Source organism: Orbicella faveolata, unplaced genomic scaffold (genome assembly GCF_042242905.1).
Source record: "Orbicella faveolata isolate gen_17 unplaced genomic scaffold, um_ofav_v1 contig_25, whole genome shotgun sequence".
In the NCBI taxonomy this organism is placed as follows: Eukaryota; Metazoa; Cnidaria; class Anthozoa; order Scleractinia; family Merulinidae; genus Orbicella; species Orbicella faveolata.
In genome coordinates, this window is record NW_028301553.1 from 10,822,138 (window position 1) to 10,843,083 (window position 20,946).

Here is a 20,946-nt window from a genome sequence, read left to right on the forward strand (position 1 = left end):
CAGTCTATACGCAAGGTGTCTGGATAAATTCACGTACTATGAATGCTTACCTACCTACAGGTTTAGAGGCACGCCCCTTCCTTATAATCCATTAAAAGTGAAGCAACATTAAAAACCTTAGCCCCAGTGATAAATTGATCGTGAGTGCATCGCTGCGAATAATGAAAATTCAGGTTGATTCATACCGTATGTGACGAGGTCACGACACGGTAACTTATCTGAAGTTTGCTGGCTATGATTGTCTTGGAATTCAGTTTTTACTCGTCTAGATTTGTCTCCTTGATACTGCAGAGAATGATCAGGTATAGAACTTGCATGAGAACCTAAAGAACGAATGGATATGCTACAGAATATTTATTCATACCCAGTTCCCCGGTGCAAACGGCCTAGGTATTATAAATTGGGGAAGTCCAAGACGGTCCGTTTTCCCGCCAAGTCGCTGAATGTCTGACTAAATTACCAGAAAATTACTCATTGGCACACTTTCTCTTTCTCTATCGGGATTTTCCTTTTGTTGCTTTCTCAGTCCGCACAGATCCAGACTAAATCGGTGTACTGCATATATCCAAAGATAAGACAGGGTAGGAGTGGATTTTCCTTCAAAGACTACTGCTTATAGCACCCTAGCTGTAGAATTGCTGGCCCTTAACTCCGATTTCAATAAAAAAGAAGTGATAATCCCCAGGGCGACCAGTATGCTTGGTGTAGGTGGTATGGTAAGTCGTCACAAAGTCCAGTGCCTCATGCCTGCTGGAGCTTAAATTGGTTATTGCTCTTCTTCCCTGGACAAGATGATAATCGCCGGCTCCCATTTATACATCTGGGTGGAGAGAGACACTGTGGAAGAAAATTGCCTTTCCCAAGACGACATGACAACGCCCTAGTAACCAGGAGCACTCGATCCGGAGTCCAGCCCGCAACCATTAGGCCGCGACCGTGCTATCCGCTAGGCAGTTGTCGGTTTTGTATAGAATCCGAACGCGTTACTACGTTACATGTTTACTTCAGTCTGTCGTAAATTGATAAAATCCAACCGTGAAATGAATGTATGGCCAGCACATGGACATCTTGCCGACTGGATTGTTTATTTACAAGAAATGAAACTATCTGCGATCAATTAATTAAACTTATTAAATCTATTCATTCTTTGAGTGAATTTGTTTCATTTGAGTGTGCTTGAAAGGCAGAGGAGCGAAAAAGTCTGGCTATTACAATTTAGTCTCCTGGAAAACTGAAAACATGATTATACAGTGTCCCGTTTGGAAAGAATATGAGATATGCGGGGCACGAGATAACAAGCCGCCAGAGGCTGCTGTGACTCTCCCGTTAGCAACGTTAGATCGAGATGTTACCCACCTGCTGGCCAAATTAAAGTGGGCACTGGTGGTAATAAACTGGCCACTTCCCATAGAGTTGACAATTTCCTTGAATGGAAGTTAAAGGGATACTCTACACCTCAGAACAACATTTTAAAAAAAGATAGCTTATAACCCAAATAAGAAGTATTGAACAGCTATAAGTGGTCAATCTTCGTATTTTTTGTGTAAATGGGGAACGTTCTTGACTTGCGGTTCGAGCTTTGGATCACAGGTCAAAAACCGGAAGTGACGTAGAAAGGAGAACTCGCAAAACCTCTTCGATAATATGTACACTGGGGAAGATCGGCTGTGCTAAGAAAAAGCTCGTCGTGTCGCGTGTTGTGCGAAAACATTGTCCAGGCCTTACGCTTAAAATACCATAGAAAACCTTGTTTCTCTCTTTGAACAATTTTAGCGTAAGATTCTTCTCGTAAATGACTAGTTCAACATCATTACAGCCATTTGTAAGTAGGCGCGACTATCTCTAAAATTGCACTATGTCATTATCGACTGAGGACACGTCAAAGATTCTTTGTACCAATAATCACGTGTATAAGTTCGCTTTCGCATATCAAGAAGTCAATTCAAGCAATAAAGTGTAATAGAGTTTATTATACAGCAGTTGAGTTGTGTGCCCATTCTGTGCGAATTTAATACCAGCCCAAACAGTGCGACGCGACCACAGCCCCGTGCGTAACACTCCTTCGGCTTAAGCGCAACATATTATAATGCCACATCGCTGTATAGCTGGTGGATGTTCTAACACTCGCAAAGATGGGGTAAGCCTTCACAAATGGCCTGAAGATGCCCACTACGCTAAGCTATGGACGAATGCCGTGAAGAACACCCGTTCTGATGTTTTCAACCCGATGACTAGCCGACTTTGTAGCGCTCACTTCACTGAGGAATCCTTTGAAGAACAGACGGTGATAGCGAAATCTCTGGGCTTAAAGATGAAAAATATTTTGAAACCCAATGCTGTTCCTACGATTTTTAAAAATGGTCCTCCGCAGACGAAGAAGCTAAAACGACATGACAAAAACATCTCTCAAGACGCTCTCACCGGACCATCAAAACACGCGCAGAAGCCGCCACGAGCTTATAGGAAACGAGAGGCTGCTAGGGTATGTTTAGGACGAAATTATAACTTGCCTTAATAGTTTAGCTTAAATTGAAAGCGAGGGAAACTCGTTCAGAAAATTAGAATAATACTTACTTGTGTTCTGCTATTTTAAGATCCTCGTGGAACACGAGAGGGAGGAATTGCAGTCAACTTCCGGTGAAAATAATGAGGAGTTAACAATAAATGCAGAGGAAACATTGCCTGCAGTTGTAGAGGTTGCTACCCAAACCCGGAATACAGGGAAAAACGTTTCTGTACAATTTCGAAGCAGCCGCACCGCTAAAGGCAAGTTTGGTTTCTCGACTGATGCGTGATAGAAATACGAAACTACCACGATAATTTTCGTTGTATATCATAAACACGGGTCATCCACTCAGGCGAAAAACAATTCTGTGCCGAAATATCTTTGCAGGTTGTCAAACGTCCATTGCCCAAAAAAGTCAAGAAACTCAATGCACCCTACTCAAAGAATTTTTCACGACTTCGACCCCAGTCCAGAGTGACGAGGAGTTGTCAGACAATGAAGAAGAAATGGAGCAAGATGATGACCCTTCATACGTCCCTGACCCCAAAGACATTGATGCAGATGATGATACTGGTTTTGACGATTTGGATGATTGTTTATACGAGTAAGCGAACTATCTATCACAACCCCTATACATTATGCAGTCATTGTACTGTGATCTACCGTAGCAACAAACTATGAATATTTCAGGAGAACAAGCCCACTAATAATTCACTCTATTAATTTACAGGGAGTCTCCCCAAAATGCACCTCCTCACCAACAAAACCTGTTCCTAGTGGCAGAGTCTTCACTTCTTAACCTCTTTCGGTTCTGCCCAGTTTGCCGGTCGGAATGTGAACGGATGGTCGAATCAAGAATTGGTACGAAAATAACAGTGTCGCAGAAATGTTATTCCTGCACGTTCACTACAAGCTGGGATTCGCAGCCCTCAGTTGGAGACATTCCTGTTGGGAACATCATGCTGTCCTCTTCTATCCTCTTTGGTGGTGGAAGCCCAGCAAAGGTGCTGAAGATATTGAAACATATGAATGTGCCAACGATATGTTACTCAACGTTTATGAATCACCAAAAGAAGTATCTACATACTGCTGTGCAGAGGACATACCAACAGCAACAGTCCAGTCTGCTGGACAACATCAAAGCTGAAGGGAGGGAATTAATAGTGGGAGGTGATGGCCGCTGTGACAGCCCTGGTCATTCAGCCAAGTATGGAACCTACTCCCTTATGGATGCTGAGCAAAATAAAATCCTAGATTCTCAATTGATAAAGGTTTGGACTGGATTAAATTTAAAATGGGCTCGTAGAAGTATTTTTGTGCTTTAAGTAATACTACATTTTAATTAATACTTATCTTTAGAGCAACGAAGTGAAAAACTCAGGTGCTATGGAAAAAGAGGGGCTTGCAAGATCACTCACATTCTTAACTGGTGAAAGATTGTCCATTAACACCTTAATAACAGACAGGCATGTGCAAATAAGAAATATATGAGGGAGAGATGGCCTGGAGTTAAGCACAGGTTGGATGGTTGGCATGTTGGAAAAGGTGAATATTTGAAAGAAATATAATTTGGATTAAAATCAACTGATACAATTTTTAGCCACTAGTAACTGTAATTTTATTTAGGAACTGGAAAGAAGATTGATGCCCTTGCTAAAAAAAAGGATTGTGCTGTGGTTCAAAAATGGAAGAAGAGCATTGTCAACCACATGTTCTGGTGTGCCTCGTCAACAGATGATGATGACCCTGACCTCAAGGAGGCAAAATGGCTGTCCATAACAAATCACCTCATGAACAGGCATTCTGGACATGAAAATCCATTGTTTTCTAAGTGTGCTCATGGAAGGTTACATGGGAGAGAAAGAAAGAAAAAATGGCTCAAGCCAGGTACATAGTTAAAAAAACCCTTAAAATTCTTCAAGTCTCAATATCAACAAGCCTGTCTCATTAATAGCCCCCATATATACATGCATATTCAGGAGTATGCTTTTACATGAACACAGTTATTTGGTATGTATCATGATCTTTGATAGTTGTAACGAGGGATTAGATGCTTATCATTATAGGTGAAATCATTTATTTTTTGCAGGTACACCACCCTATGAAAATCTCACAGAGCTGCTGACAAAGGGGTCCCTCTTGAAAGATATAAAGCAAATTTCAGGGCAATATGCTACATCTTCTCTAGAGGCCTTCCATTCTGTCTACAACCACTTTGCTGCAAAAATGGTGGCCTTTTCATACCATGGAATGACAAGCAGGTATGAAGACTTGAACATATCATAACATCATAATGCACACTAACCTTGGTTACAAATGTGACATTTTTCAGGTTGCCAAAAAACCTCTCTGAATTTATGTCCTATTGAATGGAAGGTAAAACAAAAGCAAAAATACCTATCTTTTTAGGTTGCAGATTGCAATCCTGCATTTCAACGAAAACAGTGACAGGGAGCAGGCAACACTGCAAGATGGCAGAGAACGATTCAACATTGCTTTCCCAAAGTACAAGAAAGGAGAGCATACAGTAAAGAAGATTTTAGTGAAATGTACATATGGTGAGTAAAGAATGAAAGAATTTAGCAAACTGGAATTTACAATTTTTTCATTTACATATTTACATTACATGTGCATGGTTAGACCCCACTTACTTTCATTTTTCACGTAGGGTATGTTGCCAACCTGAAAGAGAGTGTTGTACGAATTCTCCAAGGCACTGAAAGTTCTGTTTTAGAGAGAGCTGATGCTCCCCGATCACTATCATCGGATTATGGCCGCCCTGACAAACAGGCTGCAGTCGATGCATTAAAATCAAGATTCAGGAAGTGACTTTCTTCACCAGGATCGTCCTCATCCTTAAAAGCTCTATTGCAATATATTGATAAGTGAATAAAGATGGTGCATTTTAAGCTCAGGTTTTGAAATGTGAAAGGTGAATTGATCAACAACACACGAGCATGGGACAAAGAAAAATTCTGAGTCCCCGCCAGGAATCAAGCCCATGACCTCCCGAAGACTGTGTGGACGCTCTATCCACTGAGCTATGAGAACTCATGGACAGCAAGGTCATTAAAGTGAGTTCATATTTGACAGGTGTCCTGCATACTGCTAGGATCAGCACTGCCAAAGTATCAGGAATAGTGATAAGTGAATAAAGATGGTAAATGATGATGACTTTGATCAATTCACTGTTCACATTGCAATATATTGTTAAACAAACAGCCATACAATTAGTGACATCTAGCCATAGTCAGACTAAAGTCAAAATTAATTTCATTAGAATTATATACTACAATGAAAGAAAATAAAGAGTATTGCTGTTGTTGTTGTTCAGGAACAGCAGAGACCATTTTTAAGTGGTAGGGCTAAAATATCTGGCCAATATTACTTTCAAGTAGTAAAATGCAAATTTTATCCACATCATCTGAAGCCGTAGAAAATAAATCCCAGCAATGAAAGTGGTAGGGCTATAGCCCTGCCAGCCCCTTCCCCTCTGCAGTCCCTGTTGTTGTTAATAATACTCCACTGATCTCATAAATGCAAGGATCTTCGATCAATCTTAGAAGACTGACTCAGTGACACAAAGTGAAATGGAAAATAAAACATTAAATGAGGATCTTAGAATGTTAACCATCTTCACAATGTAAATATGTTCTTCAAAGTATCTTACCAAATCACCCTAGATGCGATTATTTTGTTAGTTATAATCTCAAGGAAAACCCCAACAGACTAGTAGGGTCAACTAGAAGCTCAATTGAAATACTACACAGTATTAAAACAATTACTCGTCCGGAAAGTGAAATCCTTCAAATACGAAGTCTTCTTCGAGCCCTGGAGGCGGGAAGTGTGCTCGTATGCAACACACAGCACATGATGGCAGAACCACTCGCACTTCCTTTCCCAAAAGACCCCAGCACCACCTCGCCAACTGCCTGTAGGCTATGTGTCTATTTTGTTTGTGAGATGGCCCTTCGTAAGAATCTTGATATTGTTGCTTGTACTGGTACCATGCCGTCTGTAGAACCCAGCGATTCAAACAAACGGCGTGGAACCCTGGATGCTGTGTGATACAAATGGGAGGTTCGGCCAGTCCTTCTGCCTCAACAGCTTCATTGTTTTTGGCTACCACGCAGTCAATTTCGGCACAACAAATGCACTCTACAACTCGATTTAGTCTCTGGCAACTTCCACACTTACACCTACAATTTCCAATCGAGATTTTACCTTATGACTCAGAGCTTATGACCTATGCATATGAACGCAAAAACACATTCAAGCCGAAAATTATTTCACACATCGATATTGTGGATATCTGCGCACGAAAATACACGTAAACCAATTCCATCACAAAGACCACGACAAGATAACTTTGTTGTCATCTTGAACTCATTTATTCGCTTAAAAAATCAAGTTACAAAATTACGGGTTGTAAAGAGAACTCGCCACAAGAAGTAGATTGATCTCTTACCAGTCTGTGTTTTGCAGTCGTTCGAATTCTTCTTCATCGGACTCATTTGGGGAGTCCGTGTCTGAGCTAGCCTCGCTGTCGTAAGGCTCAAAGAGATACGGCTGCGTTCCTTGACAGTCTTCCCAGGTTGTGTCTTCTGTAGAATGTTCTTGAGAAGAAACAGAAGAAGAACTACACGAATCCCCCGATTCCATGCTAACTATAACCTTTGTGAAACAAGCAATGGCGCTAATCGAGTTCTCCTTTCTACGTCATTGATCACGTGCCTGAAAAGTCGTCCGTTTCACTTCCGGTCCTCGAATTGAGTGAAATTTCGCTTTTCTAGCGCAGTTTTCAGTAGTTAGAATTTATTTCTCCCGCTTTTTCTGTCTCTCGTAAGTTTTTATAGTGCATATGCTACATTTTGAGCAAAAGTCGAAATATAGCGTAGAGTATCCCTTTAAAGCATGAATTAAAGAAGATTGCCCACGTCACTGGCGAAAATTCACTCGCATGCGTGACCAAAGTGGGCCATGTCAGCACCCTTTCCATCAAAGAGAAAAAAGAAATTGAAGAAATCAAAGAAGGTTACCGCTGACGTTTCAGATAGCATATTTCAGGCGTTCGGCATTGTAATACCTATTGCATCCATAGGTATCCAAGGTTAGAGTGACTGCATGCATGTTCATCAGACATAAATTTATTTTGCACGTTCAAAGATTTTTTTACACGCTTTAATGTCTTTAATTCGTTCCACTGGTTCAAGGATCGTTGTTCCATCATCATCTGCATACACATTTAAACAAAATATCTCTAACTTAAATTGTCTACCCAGTACCCGCCCACAATTCAATTTCTAACATTTTCGACGGCATATTGGATGTTGTTTCACTTGAAAAGTCAAAAGGGCTTGGAGATGAATTAAGTAGTTTCACATGCCCAGTATTAAGGATGGTGCCTACTAATTGCAAAGGCTTTTGCGCCAGGTTAAGACCACGCAGAAAGAGTAGATCTTTGCAAGCGCTATTGGAATCCACAAAGAAAAATTGGGGTAGCCACGCATTTTTTTGAGATAATTAGCCTTGAATCTCAACAAAAATGCTGACATCAGCATTTTCCTGAAAAAAGAAGGAAAGGATATTTCTTCACAGTATTCCATAGAATTCGCCTTGACATACAGTAAAGCAAACACATTTAAAAAGATCTTTAAACTACATGGCAAATGGTAACCAAAAAAAAGATTTTTGATATGTTTTTAATAATAAAATCGTTACAAAAGCGCTTTTAGCGTATCTGACAGCCTTCCTCTGGTTCAGCTAAAATACAGTCTAAATACCTTTTGCTCACAACCAGAAACTAATTACGTGTTGAATAGACTTGCCAATTCCATTTCATAATATAAAATGTAGGGTTAACCACGCGTTTTTTAAGGTTATTGACCTTTTTTGAAAACTTTTACGGTGCCCGTTACATTTTTTCCTGTCACCTCCCCAGTAAGTAAGACATTTGCGTATCTCGCACTTGTTTTGCGCATGCATTACGCCATCTGCAGGTACATGTTTACAGTTGGATTTCAGTACAATTTTCGACAGATAAGAGCTAGGTTTTCAGCTGGAAGACGTAAACAGTTAGTGGTTAGCGATATGCTGCTATTCTGTTGTTCCTGGTTTAAGTTAAAGTACAGGTTCGTTAAACTTGATTTGGTCACGGTAGGAAAATTTTGCTGATTACGTCAATGTCAGCCCCAGCATGCGCGTGGAGCTAAGCCACGGCTTCGCGTGTCATGCTCAAACAATGTAATCTGGCGAAAATAGGAAGTAATCTGGCCCTCTATTGTATCACGAGGCTTACTTACTTGCAATCTCTATCGTAACGATGGTATTCTTATTTAGAGTCGATACCAAAGAGGAGTTTGGACGGAAGCTTGAAGAAAAACACCTCTGAGTGCGTCATGATTAAGTCGGAAATTTCGGTACTACTAGTCACACAAGGTATTTGTGATCTTCTGGCAGGGGGAAGGAGAAAAAAACTCACGGCTTAAAATTCTAATCGTGGTGAATAGTCAGCTATGAAGGCACGTGACGTTAGAATGTCCGTCATATCGAACCCACCAGTCTGGATTTCATGACTATTTCATGAAATCAAGATATCGTTTTTGCCAGATATAACAAAATTAAAAGAGAAGAGAAAGGGTACTAAAGGAATTAAAAGGTGCAAAAAAACTATGTTTGTCCCAAGAAACCTTGAAAACGTCAATAAAAAACAGAGAATTAGATGAGAAAAGTCAAACTTAGTGTAATTATGCCTGACAAAGCAAGGTTGCCATGAAAACAAGGTAGAGTCTCATAAATAAGGCTTTTTTCCTCAGCTTTTCCCACCTAACTTAGACACTCAGTAAACAACTTGTTTCAATGTATTTTGATTATTTTTCTTGTTATCAACATATGAAGTTTCCCCTCACCTTCCAGTCCCCTGGGTACAGGGTATAAATGCTACATAAAATTTAGTTTCAAATCCGTCAGTAGAAAATTTCTAGTTGATGGTTTGAAAATAGATATTTCCTCTAAATAATTTACTTTGGGATCATTGATTGTTTCTTAATTGTGCAGCTGGTGTCTAAAAATTCCTCCTAAAAAGTAATTAAGAGTTTGACAGGAGGTGCGTAGTAGGTAACTTCTCTAAATATGTTTCGCAGTAAAAAAGCCTCAACCTTAGTATTTTTTCCTTGGTATTACTAAACTAAGGGCTGAACTTTGCAGGGATACTAAGACTTACAATATAAAACACGGGCATGGAAAATATGCGGTCTGAAAAACAGGCCATTTCTAGTTGCTCCCCATATGCTTCAAATAGGACTAAGTTGTGATCACAGCCACAGGCTAACGAAAACTTCCCTTGAGCTGATGTTTTTACCCACAGAAGTCTAAGGATAGTGCATTAAAAATATGGCTTTGGCTTTGTCTGAAATTAATTGTACGTTGCTTAAAGAGAGAATGAAAAGTGGCCAAAATTACACTAAAAATCAGCCTCTGGGGACCCCTGAGGGGCTGATATCCAGAACTCGGCTAAAAAATGGTCGTTGAACCTGAAACTTTGGCATATTACATAAGTCCACAGAACGACTTTGTGTACCAATTTTAAGCGAAATCGGCCGACCTTCATTTCCAAGTCTGCCCCAGTCTCTCAGGCAGAAGCTCTTAAAAAGAAACAGGAGATGGTTTTGCTTCACTTGGGTACTGCGTCCCACATGACTGAAATGTTTGTAGTGCAGTCCAACCGGTTACTTGCAATTTTCAAAATACTGTCCGCTCAAATCGAGAATTTTTTACCTCGCCTCACACTACGCGCTGCTTTCAGCACAGATCGTAGCACTTGTTTCCACGATAGAGGAGGGCTGTTGCAGAACTAAGCCATCTAAGGAGCTGCTGCATGTATCAAGCGTAGGGGCAGACAATGACATAATCCCACTGGGTGTTCCATGAATAGAATATAAAGCATCAGTTAGATTGCAAGATGCTGATCTTTTCAAGCTTTGGGTACATTTTTTTACTATGTGCAGCTCTGATGACTTAAATGGACCCTTTCGCCTGAAACGTTGGGCTGCAACAACTTTTGACTGTTTTACTTGAGTTTTTTTCATCGCTAACAACTCCCAAATAGCTTTTCTGAAACGGTGGTATCGATAACAGTAGAGCAGCGGATTAAATAGAGAGTTCAACTGAGTCACTATCTGTGTAAACCGGATAGCAGCATTTGTACGAAACAGTGGCATACCATTTCCTAATATAGCAAAAAGAAAAACAGGAATAGTCGAGGATATTACCCCAACAGTTAGCAAACCAGTTGTTTTGGCAACTTTAGCCTCCAGTTATGCTTTCATTAAAACGTCGATTTGAGAGATTTCGTCTAGTTTACGATTGCGTATTCCAAGGTAAACCTTTCGATAAAAGAAGGCAACAAGAAATAAACAAAACATTTCTAAAGCAGTCCACCCGGTTAAAATACCTTGCATAATTGTACGATCACCCACAACTACGAATGTCGTGATGACGTTTGCCACCGTTGGTAAGAGCGCAGAGAGCCAGGTACCTATCGCAATCTTTTTGACGCGGCCATTTGTGATGATACGCTTGTGATCCATCCATTTTAGTACCGCCACGTACCTCTCCCAAGCAATAATAGTCAAGTGATGCAAAGTAACTGTGGCGAGTAAAGGCGCGAAGAACATATTTACCGCATGTAGCATACAGGTATGCTCCAACGAAACTTGCCTTACTGTAAAGAAATCCATAGAGGCATATGTCGGCATAACTATAACGCCAACTAGAAGGTCCGTAACGGCCAGGCTTGACAACATAATATGTGAGGGTTTTTGGAGCTCTTTTCTTTGCCTTATAGCTAAGATTATGAATGCGTTCAGAAGAATGGTGGGGATTGAAGCCGTGACCGTCATGAGGCCTATACCCAAGTGAAAGGCTGAGCCACCGACTTCCCATGATACGTGCGGTGCGTACGGGCAATAAAGCGTTGAGTTGGATGATTAATCGATGGTTGTCTGGTTGTTATTCAGCTTCATGCTGAAAATACATGAAGAGTTTATCTGGTTTGGACGCACGGGCCGTTAACTAACCAACAACTTCTGTCAATCACAAGCGGTCTTCATTTTCAGGATTTACGGCTGTCTGGGGTTCCTTTAACAAATGCTGTGACGAGTAAGATTAAAACAGCTATAATTATCTTAAAGCCTATGTTTTTCTATTCATATTCAATGTGACTAAGCTTTCTATCTTACTTGAAAGCAAACAAGAAATGTAAACAAAGGTACAAATGTTACATTAGGCAACAAATATATATGACTGAATTTATGAAAACCGTGTTTATACTTTGCACCAAAACAACCATATGCACTTTGATTTCACAATTTCAAAAGGCCTTAAAATCACTCTAAGCGATGAAACAAAAAAAGTGAAGAGAGAAGAGCAAGAAAAGGAAGATAAGAGCGTGGAGGAGAAAAAATGACTGACATTCCCGGCTTTTAATTTTTGTATCGTCTACTTTGGAGTCTCTGGCGAGAAAAAAATACTCGATTTTTTTAACATTAAATTTAACCAGCATTTTGGGTAGGGAGTTAGGAGCACAGTGGAGTGAATTTTGCCAGAAATGACATGCTTCGTAGTTCAATTTTTCTTTAGAAACAATATAGTCTTTTTCGCGTTGCCTTTATCGAGAATAATAGCGAACCCCGACATATGGAGTTTTGATGACCAGCTACTGAAAGTAATTTTAATAAACATTGTATAATTAATTGCTTTTCTTAGGTCTTACCGTGCAAATAAACCTTGTTGTTGTTGTTGTATATGCAAACAGCGCATGAGAGAGGACACTAGCTTATTAAATCGCCACAAAGTTTGAAGTGTTAGCTGGTTTATCATATTGAATGTAATTTTGCAGGGACGGTTTCTTACTCAAGTCTGTTATTCCCTCAACTTGGTTAATTTAAGAGATGGACAAAATTCATTTTAAGCCTAGAAATCAATGAATCTTGACAGACCTCAATGACTATAAATGCAAGGAGAATGTGAAAGCAATCAGGAATACAATTGCTATAAAATCAGCTTTAAAAATTTAAATAACATTTCTCTTTCAAAATTGGTCTTACCTCGGATTTGCGTAAATTAAAATACTAATGTTTGGGCTGAAACAATCTTCCACTCTCTTGAAAGAGGCTGACTATTTCATGAGAAACGTACCTGAACCATTGCATGAGGATAAAAAGGTTTTAAAGCCCGGCAAACTTCAAAAGAGCTGATAAAAATGCCGAGATTTTAAGTTGAAAGTTTCCGAAGTGAACAATCTTTTGTTTTTATTGTAGCTCATACACCTCTTTCACTTGTTAGGGTTTCTAGTGATAAAAAAGGTATCTGAAAAAATGTGCAGTGCTATATATTTTGAAATCTCTCACACTCCTTTTTCGTTTTCTTCTATTCAACTGAGAATTGGAATTCTACACTTCTGCATGGTCCTTTGGATGGTCTACTATGTGCAAGATTGAAACACAAATCGTCATCTATAGAATATATAAAAGAAAAAGATAAAAGACGGCTATTCTGGAAACCTAAATTCACTGATCTACATTTTTTAAGACTTAATAGCAGTGTAAGCCTGATGAAATGTTCGTCAAGTAAATAAAAAAACAAACAAACAAACAAGAAATTGTGCAAATTACTAACTGCATGGACTAACATAAAAGATATCTGTACTTATTTTTAGCGTTCTTCAGTGCAGCTGAATGAACAGTACCACCAAAATCGTGCGAAAAATACCAAGTCGCACCTTTTTTGTTGCCTTTCTGCAGCATAACAGGTTCGTTTAATCGCGACTAAGTCTTGCCAAAAATTGAACTAAATAACTCGCCTAATATAAAACGTAAACTCACAATGTTAGCCAAACAGAACCTGCGTCTACTGTGCTGATATCCCGCGATATCAAGTTCGGTGGTATGTGAATCTCGTTCGGTCTTCCCATGGATACTTTGGCTCGATTATGTCTCGCCAAAATACAAGCCATGGCTCGACTAAACTCTATGTAGTCTATCAACGATACTATTAGGTACAAATACTGATGCTGACCTGTTCTTATCATTGCACTGGGAACGGCATACATTTCGTTCATCATCGAAGAACGTAATCTAGCTTAGAGAAAAAAAAGAAAACAGTTTCAAGCTTGCCCGCTGTCAGTTATTCAGGCGAAAGTTGAAAGCTAATAAATGCAAGGGAATTACGGAATCGATACTCAGGAAATGATTTTAAGGAAAACAAATCCAGAATTTAGAACACTCGGAAAAACTTTAACGTTGAAAATGGCTCTTACCTCAGATTCACGATAATATAACTGGCGATAATGGCTTTCTAAAGATCGTTTCTTGCTGTCGATCTCACAAGAAATTATCGAGTAACTGACAATCGTAAAGTTGTCCAACGATGTTACTTTTCACAAGTTCCTTTGTCACTGCATTGGAATCAGGGCAACTGCGTCAAATTTTCAAATTATCTAATATTTAAAGGGTTGCCAAACCCTTTGAAGTAAAAGGAACTGTCTTTAGTGCCGACAATAGTTACCGCCGTCAATGAATTATCTAAATGGAGTTTAGTGTAACATTTTATGTGAAAATTCTTCGACACAAAGAGGATAAACTGCTTGATTGACATCGTTACGTATATACTGTATGAGTTTTGAGGTAATTTGTAATAATTTACCTTTTATGTTTACCTATGACATTCAAAATAGTCTTATTACACATTTCAAGGAGAGCAGTGGAAGCAATCAGGAATATAATAATAAGAACATTAGCTTTGCAAAACTTAAGTGGAATTCCAAATTTTTCTTACTTCTGATTTGCGTAAATTACAATACTAATGACAGCTGGGTTAAAAGAATCATCCGCTTTCTTGAAAGAGGATGGCTATTTAATAAGAAGCGCACCTGGACCATTGTATGAGAAAAGAAGGGTTTTGAGGTGCGGCCAACTTCAAAGGAGCTAACAAAAATGGCAAGATTTAAGTTGAAAGTTTCCGCAGTGAACAATCTTTTGTTTTGGGCTCATGCATCTCTCTCACTTGTTAGGGCATATAAGATAAAAAAGGCGTATGAGAATATGTGCAGTGCTGTTGACAGGCAGTCTCCAGAAGTCCGGCAAACTTCAAAGGAGCTAACAAAACGGCCAAGATCTAAGTTGAAAGTTTCCGCAACGAATTCGAACAGTCTTTTGTTTTGAGCTCGTTTACTCTATGTAACCGAAACGTGTCTGATCTCTTGGATAGTTGCTCAGTAAAACACAAACTGTGCCTTCTTGTCATTTAATTTAGGGAGAAAAAAACATGAAATAACTCTGTTCCTACACTTTGCTGGTAAATGCTTTCAAGAAATGTCTGATCAAGAAAATTAAGTAAAGACTTTTCTTATCGTTTCGTCTTAACATCTCTCTCACTTGTTAGTGTTTATAATGATAAAAAAAAGGATTTATAAAAATAACTGTGGTTTCAGATTTTTTTCTCTCTCTCTATACAAGTGGAAGTTTGAATTCTGCCCTTCTAGTCGTTTGATCCTACTATGTTTAACATAAAAACACGTATCGACATCTATAAAAGATGCTCCCTAACTGAAAAAAACGTTCTACAAAAGTAATTGCACCGCTCTTGATTTTTAAGACATTATAGCAGTGTAAGATAAATAAAATGATGGTCAGGTGAGACTAACTAGAAAAAGAGGATATATTACTAACTGCATGGAATGATGTCGAAACGATATTTGCCTTCATTTTAAAGTTCTTCAGTGCAGCTGAATACTGAAGAACAGTACAACCAAACTCATACGAAAAAAAAAAATAATAATAATAATAAAATAAATGAATAAATAAATAAATAAATAAAACTAGTCGTACTTTGTTTGTTTTGGTGCGCCTCTGCCACATAAAAGGCTCTTGCTCTCGACTAAGTCTTGGCAAAATACGAACCATGGCTCGACCAAACTCGCAGGAAATAACACCGAACTCCACTAATTAAAAAGCCATGATAGGATAAGGTAAGGTAAGGTAGCTGCAGCATCATCCAAACTCCCAATTAGCCAGACAGAACCTGTGTCTATTGTTCCAATGTCCTACGATATCAAGATCGGCGGCACATCAGACTCGCTTGGTCTTAACTTGGATTCTTTCCCTCGACTACTTCACGTCAGAATGAGAACCATGGCTCGACCAATCTGGCCGGGTCTGTCGGCGATACGATTGGTTACAAATTTTCATGTAAACCTAATCCGATAATTTCACTGAGAACGGTATATATATATATAAATCGCTATTTCTAGAAGAAACTGAATTCAGCTTTGAGAAGAAACTTATTTTTAAGGGAGCCTGCTGTCGATGTTTTGATTCAGGCGAAAGTTGAGAGACAATAAATGCAAGGAAATTACAGAATCAACACTTAGAAAACGATTTTAAGGAAAACAAATCTAGAATTTGGAACACTAAGGTAAGATTTATCTTAGAAAACTGCTCTTACCCTAGATTCACGAAATTAAAACAGGTGATCATGGGTTCCAAAAATCGTTTGCCTGCTGTCGATTTCGCCAGAAATTATCGTGAAACCGACATTCGTAAAGTCGTCCATCAGGGAAACTGAGTCAAATTTCAAATTGTCCAATATTCAAAGGGTTGCCGAAACCTTTCGAATAAAGGGAGCTGCGTTTAGTGCTAATGGTATAGTTACTACCAGCAATTAAGTATCTAAATGGAGGTCAGTGCAACATTGCATTTAAGGCTGGATGTCAATGCATACACACAATGTGCCGCAATGATGAATCTTGACAAACTTCAAAGAGTATAAATGCCAGAAGAGTGTGAAAGCAATCATGAATATGATTTTATTAAAATCAGCTGTACAAAACTTAAATAACATTTATTTTCAAAACTGTTCTTACCTCAGATTTACGTAAATTGAACATCTAATGACTGGCCTCAAACTATCATCCGCTTTCGTGAAAGAGGGTGGCTATTTAATGGGAAACGCTTCTAAACCATTGTATGAGAATAAACGGGTTTGAAGCCCGGCAAACTTCAAAGGCGCGGACAAAAATGCCAAGATTTAACTTGAAAGTTTCCGCAGTAAATTATCCTGGAACTAGCATTTGTAAAGTCGTTCAACGATTTTATTTTTTGCATAATTATTCGTCACTAGAATCAGGGCAACTGAATCGAATTCCAAGTGATCCAATATTTAAAGGGGTGAAGAGTCTATCGGAGTAAAGGGAACTCCCTTTAGCGCCAACAAAAGTTATCGCTTCTAATAAAGGATGTTCGCGCCGATTGTTTCTGTGCATCCTTACTACGCACGCAAATTTACAGGCCACGTCATGCATCAAGTGCGCGCTATAAGTAATAAAATGAACAATGATAGGGCAGATGGCCATTGCTATAGCTTTGCCTGGATTTAATGATCTTGAACGCTCGGTGACCCCTATTTTTCTTTTGATGGATCATTTTCTGTACCGATTTTCTAAGTTTAGCCAAAAATTAAGAAAATCTATCGATTAGAACTTTGAAATTTTTACAAAATGCACCATCGAATTCCGTTCTTTTTAGCTCTTCGTTTATCTGTGCGGCTCTTTCAAATATCTCTTGAAGGGTTAAGCTTTGTGAAAACGTTGGCAACATTTGGAATTATTTACGCAACAGACGCACTCCTACAAAATATGACTAAGAATGTTTGCCTCCGTTGACTCACCTTCGATATTTTCAACTATAAACCCCTGTAGAGACCCTGCTGAATTTCATGCGAACAGTCTAATTGTTTTAGTAAAATTCTGGCTGCAATTTACTGCAAATAACGATTTCCGATTATTCCTCGAATTGTTTTCAAGAAAGTCAGGACACCAAGAAATGTCCTTCTTTTAGTCTTCTCGGGAATTTAAGTACCAGTTTGCATAAAAAATATTCCTCCAAAACTTTGGTAAAATGAAAAAAAAGCAAACAAACAAACAAGCAAACAAAAATAAACAACCGTCGCCATATCATAGACGATCTCCAGCCACTGCACACCAATTTTTTTTTTTTTTTTCATGACTAAAGATTCAACTTTGCACTATAAAAAAGAGAAACCAGAAACTGCAAGGGACCGCATACGATAAACGCTGCCAACGTAGGATCTACAAGAGATCTGATCAGCCAAAAAAATGTATGAAGACAAACAATAGACTGCAAGGCTCATACTACGTGAAAAACGTTTCGAGACACCAACATGACAAGAACCGATAAAGTAGGATCGCAACAGTGGACCGCTGTTTCGCCCCTCTTGGGGCTCGTCAGCACTGTGTAGAGAAGATATGTATTCGAAAATATGTATCCGATACGCTGCGTTTTTAAAGCATGGTACTGGCCATGCGGTTGAATGTTTAAATGTTTAGGCTGGTCTTGTCCAGACACATTTATTCTTTTGCTTTTCAAGACACCAATCTTGACACTTTGTCTCCTTGCACCCCGAAACACGTACAGTGTAATGTGGCAACGCGTGTTTCGGGGCGCAAGTGAGTGCAAAGCACGGAACATGATATAGTGAACGGGTCATTTTGCAATTTATGTGCGTTGGCAGTTGGGCGTTACATATCTTCGCTACATAGTGCTGACGAGCCCCAAGAAGGGCGAATCAGCGGTCCACTGTTACGATCCTACTTTATCGGTTCTTGTCATGTTGGTGTCTCGAAACGTTTTTCACGTAGTATCAGCCTCGCAGTCTATTGTTTGTCTTTACTATAAAAGAGAAGCTTGGAAAAATGTCTGAGATGCTTTAGCTCGGTACGTTCCCTGTACATTCTCTTGGACTTTTTCTGGTGACTAAGGAAATTAAACAAGATTAGTTGTATCCCTTAGTTTTGTTTCAATATGAAACAAATTCCAACGTCACCAGGTAGGATGAAGATGTTCATGCAGAACTTAAGCGACTTTGATAATAGCATCTTGTGTGCACGATTACAGGTTTTTTGGGAATTCCATGGATTTGCCTTGTATTATATCTCGTGTACCGTTGGAACGCATCGAAGGGGTCTTCAAGTCGTTTTGTTTCTTATCATACTGTTTTGGCGACGTTCAACTTGGTGTTAGTTGCATCTAGCTTCTTATAAAGTGCTACATAAACTCTTAGCATTTTTCAGCTCCCTGTCAATCAATTCCAACGAGGCTTTTAAATCTGATACTTCTTTCTTCAGCGCTTCATTCTCCTTGGTTGTACTGGCGATGGAAGTTTGGACAGTATTTAGAACCCTTTTGTTAACAGGAGGAAAGGTTCGTGTTCTTCTTGATCTTAATTCGATTTCTTGTACAATATTAATCTCACCTCCGGCTTCTTCGTTCGACGCCGTATTTATTCTTTCAGCAACGTTTGGATCCTACCTCTTTCAGCCGCGCGCCACTCCTTTATTTTTCTTAGCGTGGTAGCACGGACAAACAAACGTCCAGAAATACCCAGAGGAATTTGAGCAAACGGGCTTTCAAAGGATTAGAGGCAGGAGGGGCGAAGCGTTCGCAGCTCAAAAACCTACGTCTGCTACATGCGCAGAAAGCTAGACGGAGTTAAACTATTGCTTGCCTGAGTTTGCGTGCGGGAACTTGTCCAAAACGCTTAAGTACTAAAGTTGCTTCTCGTTCGACGATTTACGAGGACATTGCTTGGAGTTTATGAAGCTTGCAATTTTTTCTAAATTCCGTCGCTGTTCAGAGATGCTTCATATATTGGTGGCCTTCAAACCGTTCCGTCACAGCTAGGGCTTGGCAAATTTCACGGAGTTCTTATTGGAATCACAGGATTTTGATGTCTGTATATCTATATTTCACGGGGTTATCTTGAGCTCTGTTACATCTCTATTATTCTCAGCATTGTCCGTACCTCGCTTCACATTTCAAGACGCCTTCACCGTGGACCATTGCATGTGTTTCCTCGATGGCTACAGGTTGCTGTGGATCTAAGCTATTTAAGGAGCTGCTGCATGTATCAAGCGTGGGGAGCAGACAAAGACCTTCTCAACTTAACCTCACTAGGTGTACCATGGTAAGAATCTAAAGCATCAGTTAGATCGCAAGATGCTGATCTTGTCAAGCGTTGGGTACGTTTTTCTACGTTTTGCAGCTCTGACGACCTTGTTGGATCCTCTCGTTTGAAAAGTTGACCGGAGGCAGCTGCTGACTGTATTGCCTGAGACTTTTTCATCCCTAACAGCTCGCGAAGAGCGTCCCTAAAACGGTGGTCTCTATAACAATAAAGTAGTGGATTAAGCAGGGAGGTCAACTGCGTCAATATCTGTGTAAACCTGAGAGCTGCATTTGTTCGGAAGACTGGGATAACATTTCCTAAGACAGCAAAAACAAATATTGGGATAAAGGAGGATATTACCATGGCGCTTAATAAACCAGTTGTCTTGGCAACTTTAGACTCCAGCTTTGCTTTCATCAGATCGTCGATCTGGGAGATTTCGTTTAGTTTACGACTGCGTATTCCAAGGTAAACCTTCCGGTAAAAGAATGCAACAAGAAATAAACAAACAGTTTCTATAGCAACCCACGAAGTTAAAACTCCCCCCAAAAATGCACTATTCCTAGAGACCACTGACGAAGTAAAGTATACAACTGTTGGCAAGAGCGAAGAGAGCCAGGTACCTATGGCAATATTTTTGAGGCGGCCATTTGTGATTTTAAGCTTGTAGTCCATCCATTTTTGTACCGCCACGTACCTCTCCCAAGCAATGATAGTCAAGTGATGCAAAGTAGCTGTGGAAAGCAAAGGCCCGAAGAACATATTCACCGTATTTAACATACAAGTATGTTGATACGAAACTTGACGTAATATGAAGAAATCAGAAGTGGCAGATATCGGCATAACTATAACGCCATTTAGAAGATCCGTAATGGCCATGCTTGACAACAAAATGTTTGAGGGTTTTTGCAGCTCTCTTCTTTGCTTTACAGCTAGGATTATGAATGCGTTCAAAAGAATAGTGGGGACCGAAGCCATGACCGTGATGAGGCCTATAATCAAGTCAAAAGATGAGCCACCCTTTTCGAATGGGCAATAAAACCCTGTGCTGGATACATTAATAGTTGTTTCGGTGTTGTTTATGTCCATGCTGTAGTTACTTGAAGAATGTTTCTTGTTTGGATGCAGAGGCCGTCATAAGCTTTTGCACTTAGGCCTGTTTGCAGTTCCTCCAATCAATCCTATGACGAGTAAAAGAAAAACAATTATCTCTAAGTAACCCTTATGTTTCATGACTGCTGTTCATTGTATCTAACCTGTCTTTCTTAATTTTGAAAGTGAACCACATTCCAAAGAAATTCATAACCAATTGTCAATGAAACAGATGCTGTATTCTGTCACACAGATTTGTTAGGGGGAGCAAAATGGAGAAATAGGCAATAAGTCTAGAAAATTCAGACTCGTATGCAGCATAAAGT

The 20,946-nt window shown here is 39.5% G+C and overlaps 3 protein-coding genes and 2 pseudogenes across 3 annotated transcripts; 2 read left to right on the top strand and 3 right to left on the bottom strand.

Moving 5' to 3' along the window:
• Positions 1–2,086: 2,086 nt before the first annotated feature.
• On the top strand, positions 2,087–4,050 carry LOC149108926 (uncharacterized). The gene is made up of 4 exons (XM_089294568.1): positions 2,087–2,482; positions 2,595–2,766; positions 2,894–3,110; positions 3,237–4,050. The coding sequence occupies exons 1-4, from the start codon at positions 2,087–2,089 to the stop codon at positions 3,829–3,831; spliced, it is 1,380 nt and encodes a 459-aa protein (XP_089150694.1). The 3' UTR covers positions 3,832–4,050.
• Positions 3,887–5,838, top strand: LOC110050582 (uncharacterized). The gene is made up of 5 exons (XM_089294069.1): positions 3,887–4,051; positions 4,133–4,393; positions 4,596–4,767; positions 4,916–5,064; positions 5,175–5,838. The coding sequence occupies exons 1-5, from the start codon at positions 3,994–3,996 to the stop codon at positions 5,333–5,335; spliced, it is 801 nt and encodes a 266-aa protein (XP_089150195.1). The 5' UTR covers positions 3,887–3,993; the 3' UTR covers positions 5,336–5,838.
• Positions 5,839–5,910: 72 nt separating this feature from the next.
• On the bottom strand, positions 5,911–8,172 carry LOC110050609 (P2X purinoceptor 7-like). The gene is made up of 2 exons (XM_089294068.1): positions 6,975–8,172; positions 5,911–6,705 (listed from the first exon to the last, which is right to left on the bottom strand). Exons 1-2 carry the CDS (start codon positions 7,166–7,168, stop codon positions 6,288–6,290), a joined length of 612 nt encoding a protein of 203 aa, XP_089150194.1. The 5' UTR covers positions 7,169–8,172; the 3' UTR covers positions 5,911–6,287.
• Positions 8,173–10,293: 2,121 nt separating this feature from the next.
• Positions 10,294–11,532, bottom strand: LOC149108927 (trace amine-associated receptor 7a-like; annotated as a pseudogene).
• Positions 11,533–19,368: 7,836 nt separating this feature from the next.
• On the bottom strand, positions 19,369–20,632 carry LOC149108928 (trace amine-associated receptor 1-like; annotated as a pseudogene).
• Positions 20,633–20,946: the final 314 nt, after the last annotated feature.

Bases quoted from the DNA above. Each gene is read 5' to 3' on its own strand.
- LOC110050609 (XM_089294068.1), bottom strand. From the start codon at position 7,168: ATGGAATCGGGGGATTCGTGTAGTTCTTCTTCTGTTTCTTCTCAAGAA. The intron at 6,706-6,974 runs GTAAGAGATCAA...TGGAAATTGTAG, and splicing joins CGACTGCAAAACACAGACTG to GTGTAAGTGTGGAAGTTGCC.
- LOC110050582 (XM_089294069.1), top strand. From the start codon at position 3,994: ATGAGGGAGAGATGGCCTGGAGTTAAGCACAGGTTGGATGGTTGGCAT. The intron at 4,052-4,132 runs GTGAATATTTGA...AATTTTATTTAG, and splicing joins TGGTTGGCATGTTGGAAAAG to GAACTGGAAAGAAGATTGAT. The intron at 4,394-4,595 runs GTACATAGTTAA...TATTTTTTGCAG, and splicing joins GAAAAAATGGCTCAAGCCAG to GTACACCACCCTATGAAAAT.
- LOC149108926 (XM_089294568.1), top strand. From the start codon at position 2,087: ATGCCACATCGCTGTATAGCTGGTGGATGTTCTAACACTCGCAAAGAT. The intron at 2,483-2,594 runs GTATGTTTAGGA...TGCTATTTTAAG, and splicing joins GGAAACGAGAGGCTGCTAGG to ATCCTCGTGGAACACGAGAG. The intron at 3,111-3,236 runs GTAAGCGAACTA...ATTAATTTACAG, and splicing joins TTGGATGATTGTTTATACGA to GGAGTCTCCCCAAAATGCAC.